This window comes from Takifugu flavidus, chromosome 21 (genome assembly GCF_003711565.1).
Source record: "Takifugu flavidus isolate HTHZ2018 chromosome 21, ASM371156v2, whole genome shotgun sequence".
NCBI classification, from domain to species: Eukaryota; Metazoa; Chordata; class Actinopteri; order Tetraodontiformes; family Tetraodontidae; genus Takifugu; species Takifugu flavidus.
The window spans coordinates 8,062,941-8,069,887 of record NC_079540.1 but is presented as its reverse complement, the minus strand read 5'-3'; the positions used below and the strand labels follow the sequence as shown (position 1 = coordinate 8,069,887).

At 43.6% G+C, this 6,947-nt stretch overlaps 2 protein-coding genes and 1 non-coding gene across 5 annotated transcripts; all 3 read left to right on the top strand.

Moving 5' to 3' along the window:
• Window positions 1-4,665, top strand: lrrc71 (leucine rich repeat containing 71). 3 transcript variants are annotated; one of them, XM_057020455.1, is made up of 14 exons: window positions 1-142; window positions 308-346; window positions 416-538; window positions 698-805; window positions 881-956; window positions 1,548-1,622; window positions 1,763-1,831; window positions 2,106-2,265; window positions 2,342-2,425; window positions 2,498-2,566; window positions 3,321-3,429; window positions 3,688-3,779; window positions 4,136-4,273; window positions 4,389-4,665. In XM_057020455.1, the coding sequence occupies exons 1-13, from the start codon at window positions 73-75 to the stop codon at window positions 4,256-4,258; spliced, it is 1,197 nt and encodes a 398-aa protein (XP_056876435.1). In that variant the 5' UTR covers window positions 1-72; the 3' UTR covers window positions 4,259-4,273; window positions 4,389-4,665. The 3 variants fall into 3 exon arrangements, with proteins under 3 accessions (XP_056876435.1, XP_056876434.1, XP_056876436.1); XM_057020454.1 differs by having other exon boundaries at window positions 4,136-4,665; XM_057020456.1 differs by lacking the exon at window positions 1,548-1,622 and having other exon boundaries at window positions 4,136-4,665.
• A 337-nt stretch (window positions 4,666-5,002) lies between these two features.
• rps27.1 (ribosomal protein S27, isoform 1) lies at window positions 5,003-6,929 on the top strand. Its single transcript, XM_057020457.1, has 4 exons — window positions 5,003-5,102; window positions 5,709-5,817; window positions 5,901-6,011; window positions 6,690-6,929. Exons 1-4 carry the CDS (start codon window positions 5,097-5,099, stop codon window positions 6,716-6,718), a joined length of 255 nt encoding a protein of 84 aa, XP_056876437.1. The 5' UTR covers window positions 5,003-5,096; the 3' UTR covers window positions 6,719-6,929.
• LOC130518838 (small nucleolar RNA SNORA35) lies at window positions 6,303-6,432 on the top strand. The gene has a single exon (XR_008948151.1). It is a non-coding gene; the product is annotated as a small nucleolar RNA SNORA35 (small nucleolar RNA).
• Window positions 6,930-6,947: the final 18 nt, after the last annotated feature.

The following is a 6,947-nucleotide window of genomic DNA, read 5'->3' as shown; positions in this document are numbered from 1 at the left end:
GTTGTTACCATAGCAACATCGACCGTAAGCGTCTCGTCCTTTTGGCTGTAGCGGCACGCAATTTGCCATAAAATGCGCGGAAAAATTCGGAAAGAGAAACTTAATCCAATGATTTCTAAGGACGATTCCCTAAATCGTAAAGGTTGTATTATCCGTGTTTTCCCGAGTCACATTTAACTTTTATAAACATCAATTTTGCACACATTCAACCTGTCAGTGATGCAACACCAGCTGTGTTTGCTAGCTCTTCTGTACCAACTTTGAGGTGCGTTTAATGAACAAACGTGTTTTGCTGTGGCGTTTGCAGGTCAGAGTCCACGTGCGAACCCGTCTGCTCGGACTTTTGGTAAGTATCATACTGCGTTTTTGGTTACAGAAAGCAGTTGCGTGATTGCACTTTAACAATCTCCAAAAGATGAATATCAGTGCTCAGGCAATGTGGAGGTGGACTTTGCTGCCCTCTGCAATTTATTGGGCATCAAGTACTCCCCAAGTGTCCTCATCAAGGGACCGGCCCACACCAGAGCCAAGAAGTCAGGTAGAAAAGAAGGACTTGATCAGTTCATACGCAGCATTTATTAATGCAAAGTTTATTACTTGGTTTATTATTTTTAAGATAAGATTTGTATTTAAGCTGTAACTGCATGTTACCTCGTGTTACGTTCCCCGACTCATAGTTGCCACAATTTTTCCTCAGCTGATGGCAGCACAAACACAAATGCTGCACCTTCCTGGTCCAAACGATGTCTTCAAGTGGAGCTGGACAATGAAGACCCCCTCACTGCCAAGAGTCTCAAGATTTTTGGTAACGACCATTGTTACGACCATCTATGCCTTTATTTGGTTGATCCCGTTTGACCGCCATTTCAAATGCACTCAGGATGGAAGGTCGATGACCATATTATCAAGATACTCCAGAAGATGCTCCCCTCCCTGAGCAAGCTGCAGAAGATAGAGTAAGTGATGACCCGATGGGTCTGTGAGGGTTCCCAGTCTTCCAGGTCCTGGTAATTCTGGTCATTGAATCACACTGCTTGAGTTCCATGAAGACGTTTCACCTCTCTCCCAAGAGGCTTCATCAGTTCTAGCTGACCCTTTGGGCGGTCCAGGTACTCTTCAGGACCGGGTAACACCTCTGGACCTTCAGTCTCCTGGTTGTGGTTGCCCCAGCCCTCATTATTAATGGGGTTGGTTAGTGGCCATGTGTGAACGGCCTCTGGGGAGGATTTTCAGGACTGTATAATAAACAGGCGAGAGGTGATGTCTCAGAGCCCCACCTCTGGTTAATGATGGTCCTCCCAGTTTGACATAGATGGCTTCTTTCACACCTCTCTTCAACCATCTATCTTCCCTGGCCAGAACCTGTAACACTGTACATGGGCTTGTGAAGCGGGTGTTTAGTCTCCCCAACGTCCAGGTCTGGGCCTTCCTCGCCGCTCTGGGCTGCACACACCACCTTACTGGGTGGACGAGCTTCTGCCTCAGGGTGTTGGAGAAACACCGTGATGTCCTGAACATCCGCTCTGACGACTGTTGCTGCGTTGCAGGTTTTCTCTGGCTGGCCTGACCGATCGGGCTGTCGCGTCTCTCTTGAGCTCGGTACCGCTGTGCGCACATCTCCGGTGAGTGGCCTCGGCTCTCATTCACACCGTTTCTGTCTTCTCGGGCGGGGACGAGCAACAGAAAGTCAAATTTAATGAAGCTTATTCAGCAACGTGTAAATTTCTTACACATAAGAGCATTTATTTTTGTGTTATCTCAGTTTTTTGACGGTGGAGGGCAACCCTCTGTCAGAGCAGAGCTACCAGCTCCTTCTGTCTGAAAGCAGCAGGTGAGACATCAAGCATGTTTATAAAGCTTTAATAAACAGCAAGTTACATTCACACACTTCTATAATTCAGTGAACTATTGTACTCAGCTTCGTTTAATCAATTATAAGGTTTAAAGTTCCTGAAAGTGTAATGAGCAATTAAAGACCTGCGTGAAAATGGATATCACACAACTTTTAAATATATAAGAGTGGATGTTTGTAAGAAGTGCTTAAAAAGTACTGAAATAATATATCCACTCTTATTCCTGCTTGGTTTTGTTCCCCTTTAATCCAGTCTCACTCATTTAGCTCTGAAAAACAACCGAATGGGAGACGGGGGTGCTCGTCTAATCGGCTCCGCTCTGTCAACAATCTCCTCTACCAACAAGAAACTTTTGGCACTCAATCTGTCCTTTAATTCTATCGGTGATGAAGGTGCTGCACATATTGCACAGGTATAATCCTGAACAGAGGACCTGCAGTAGCTGCTCTCAAGGCCGCTTCAGTAATGTTCCTCCTCTTTTCCACCAGGGTCTGCGGCTGAATCGCACTTTGGTCTGTCTCTCGCTATCCAACAATCAGATTGGAGACGTTGGCGCTACTCAGCTGGCTCGGGTTATTATTTATTTAATGTTAGAGGGCCGCGTTATTTATTGTACAGCTTGATTCCTTCACCTATTTCATCAGATCCTCGGTGAGTTTGCTCTTACCCATGAAGAGGCTGAGGAAAGGATCAAGCTCATGGAGAGAAAGGCTGTAAGTTGGATCTCTGGGTGGTGCCTGTTCATCCAGCTGTCCAACATCTGCTCTGAGCCCCAGGAACCTGGTGGAGGGGATGCTCACCTTCCCTAAGGTGGAGGCGAGAACAGCCCTTGCGCTTCTTCCTTCATCCAAGCGCTCATCCTCCATCCACCTCTTATAAAATCCTCCACCTTAAAGAAAGTTGAATTTCCTGACCAGGCTCTTCTCCATATTTATGATGTTTCTTTTGAAGATTAAAGGCAGCAATTAGCCTCAGCAGCAAGCTGAATACTTTACACTTGAGACAAAAAAATTCAAACTTTAACACTCTATCATTTCAGTTCTTGATTTTCATCATTTATATCAATGTAAATCCTCCAGATATATGAAGGGCTGTAAACTGTTTAATACCAATTCCTCATTTAGAAACAGTCTAAATCACATTAACTCTTCCCTATCTGGCCTTAGTTACTCTCAGTTACACTTTGACTTAGTTACACTTGTACTATATTCCTAATTTTCAGTAACTGAAACTCTGTGTCTTGTTTTAGACTAACTTTTAAAAAACCCCAACTTAAAACAACTTTTCTTCTGAGCATGCATTATAGAATCTGCACCTCAGGTGATAAGACTTGACTCAGGGATTAAAAATCAATCCTTTTTAACTTTTAACCAGGGAGATCTCAACTATCTTTAACAAAGCATTCATAGCAATTCTTCCTATTAAAATGCACTGTGCATTGTTTGGCCGTCTCCTCTCACACTTCAGGCTGAGCCGGTGGAGTTACTGAGCCCCCTGCTAGACACACAAATCCAGCTGAGGGACGGTGAGCTTATGATGCCTGGAAATACAACTCTCGTCTCCCTCAACTTGTCAGGTCAGCTTGTGGTTAGATTAAATAAAATGAACGTCTACCACAGCTAATGTAACATGCACTGTAATTTGAAATTAACAGGCCCAACTATAGAAATATTAAGTTTTAAAAACATTTTTCACTTCATGTGTTTCCCAATTAGCAGCTCTATTGAAGAATTGGGCTCAGGCTAATTTTAGGAATATAATTGGCATGGTTAGATCAGTTTAGTCCTTCCAAAGATGGTAGTATAAGGATGTGTGTGTGTATGTGTTTGTGTAGGCAATAAAATGACAGAGAAGTCACTCCCTGTCTTCCTGAAGTCACTAGAAGTTCAGAGTGAGGCTGGAGGCCTCCTGCGTCTCCGTCTGCAGGTGTGAGCTGTGTGTACAACTAAATGTGCAAATGATGTAATGTCATTTTGTGCCACTGTCATCGGAAGCGTCTAACTGTGGTTGTATCAGCGTGATTCTTCTTCTCTTTTTTCCACATTTTTGTCAAGTTACATTTATTGGACCCTTCTGTTGGGCTCAACACACTCATGTTGACGTATTATTTAGTGGCTGTTCATTGATATTAATCAATATTTACTCTTCCATTTAACTAATGGATTATGCGGACATAATCAATACAGTATATACATGCAGTAGACAATAAATGCAGTCTAAATACAGACATGCACAAGTAACCCATATATAAGTTAACAAATGTTTTTTAATCTGCCTTTTAGAGAAATGGCTTCTCACCTGGTTGTGACGATTACGCAAAAATAAAGGAGGTAATGGCCCCCAGAGAGGATGCATTTGAAAAACTACGATGTGAAGAGACAGATACGATGAAAAAGGAGGCATGACTTCTTGTACAACTGGTAAAAAATGCTGTAGTGGGAATCTTCACTGTCGCATATATGATTTCCTATTAAATTGATTAAAACATAGTTAATTAACATAATTAACATAGGTAACTTCCCCCCTGATTTCCAGTCAGTTATCAGTGTCCATTTATCAAGGAAACGCATATCTGCAGAAGACGATTTGGGACACCGTTAAAACACATTGGAGGTTCATAAACCTTCACAAAACAAGGTCTGACTGTAGCCCTCAAGCTTTTTGTAGAAACTCCAATTATGTAATGAAAATAAATGTAATCAATTGACCAAATCTGTCTCAGTTAGTCTGCCTGTACTTTAGTGTTGCTGTGCAAATGTCAGAGCAGCTGTTATCCCATATTTCCACAGTATAAATGTTCATAGAAAACCAATTCATTTTTTTTGTCAGTGTCAGCTTAATTTTGTTTTGGTGCCTTTCCAGCAGTACATATATAAATATCAAAATGATCTTTGCTCAACATTAGGACACTGTAAAAAAATACTGTAAAAAGAGAGAGAGAGTATAGCAGTGTAGTGATTGTACAAAGACAGCAACGTCAGCAGGAAGAGGTTAAAACTGTCCCTAACGACCGTATTTATAGACTATTGTTCTCCACGCTTGGAACGTTCGTTTATTTATAATAGTGAATAAAACAAGTCGCTGCCATTTTTAAAAAAAAAGTAAAACATTATAAAATTTTCGTTACGACAAAAATGTCGTGTGACTGTCGTCATATCCGGTCTGAGCTGAAAGGAACAACCAATATCAGGCCGCTGCTTCCGGTAAAGCCTCCTTTTCGGCAACGGCTTTTTTCTCGCCAACATGCCAGTGAGTATTCACAAGCCGTTGGAAGATGACATTTCTACCATTTAGACCCACATTTGAGAACCGAGGCGGGGCTCATCGGATGTTTAAGAAGTTAGCGGTTCAATTGATATAGGTTTCACACGGTTCCATTGGGTTTTTGGCCCAGTTTTGAACAATTAATTGTAGACGTTTGAGCGCATTGTGACACAAGATGGCGGCGCACATACCGCGAACATGGAGCCAGTTAAAGAAGCACAGGAGCGTGCTAAAACTCAAAATTTTCAGCAACACTCTAGTTCTTTGTAGGTCTGGAACCAATTCGATGCCTTAATCACTAATTGTACCGAGTGTTCTGATAATATAACTTGCTGGATCTAAATGCGTAGCGTGCGGTCGAAGTTGGGGGACGTAGGCCGGTGGAGAAGCCTCAAGATTCTGTTGACTAGAACACGCCGATATCTGCGGATTGATGATCGTTCTACCAAATAATCTACAATAACCGTATCACTGTGTAGAATGAGCCGAGTGTCGTTTGTCAGATATCACCGGTGCGATATTTTAAATCCCCGATGTGACTAACGTGATTTTTTTTTGATCGTTTGCTCTTTCCTAAAAAAAAAATTAAAGCTCGCAAAAGACTTGTTGCACCCATCCCCTGAGGAGGAGAAGAGGAGGCACAAGAAGAAGCGTCTTGTTCAGAGTCCCAACTCTTACTTTATGGATGTGAAATGTCCAGGTAGGCTCTGCATCTCCCACTCATCCACCCTGATGTAAAGGCAGATGTCGGTGTCATAACCTCTTTCTTTGTCCATTTTTCAGGCTGCTACAAGATCACGACGGTGTTCAGTCATGCTCAGACGGTCGTGCTGTGTGTTGGCTGTTCCACGGTCCTGTGTCAGCCCACGGGAGGCAAAGCCCGTCTCACAGAGGGTCAGTACGGCCACACAATCACATTTGGATTCAAGGAATTGAGATGTTCTTTTTAAGAGTTTAGTTGTTTTTTTGCATGTTAGAATGCATTCCAATCAATTAGGAAACTCTTAATATTAAAACTGTTGTTACATTTAATGGCTTTGTGCCACAGTTTCATCTAATCCCCCCCGGTTATAAGACTGAAGCACAACAACATGGATGGTGTCAAATATTTTTGGTGACCAATCAATCTGGGGATAACTGGTAAACGGGTTTTGGTAAATTGCACTGCAGCCTTTGAAATTCCACGTGCACCGTCAAGTGACTGGACTTCCTTTTTGGTGGCCTTCCAGTCTCATTCCGGTGCCAGAGCGACCTCAGTTTGCAGAAGGGTTGGGCTCAATTATTGGCTCCCCCCTTTCGAAGGCTGAGCACACAAATCCCTGTTGTTACGGGGTGCTGCCTTGGGCGGCATGACCTGCCAGAGCAGGGTGAGTCCTGGGACGCATCAGTGGAGCCCTCCTGCACGGCTGGTGTCCAGGACACCGGTGGTGGGAAGAGCTCCAGAGTTGGCTCCTAAAACAACTCTTGTATCAGCACTGTTGGACAATGGCGTGCTCAGCCGGCAGGAATTTCCTACTGTGTTGCTTCTTTTTTTGTCTATCTTAGTCTGACCATCATTGTCTCCTGTGGCAGGGTGCTCATTCAGGAGGAAGCAGCATTAGCGGTCCTCCCCGGAGCTGTGGGCGAGAGGAGGGAATGGACCGGTTGATATCAGCGCCTTGTGCAGGACAGCAGGCGGGACCAGGGGACTGATCAGATGAGACCCCGAGACAGACTTCAGATGGATCTCCACTGTCGTGTTGACTGGTGGCCGCTGTAACTCCACCCTCCAACCCGTCTCTCTTAATAAAATGTTGTTTTGGCTAAACAAAAGCTTTGGCGTCATTTTCC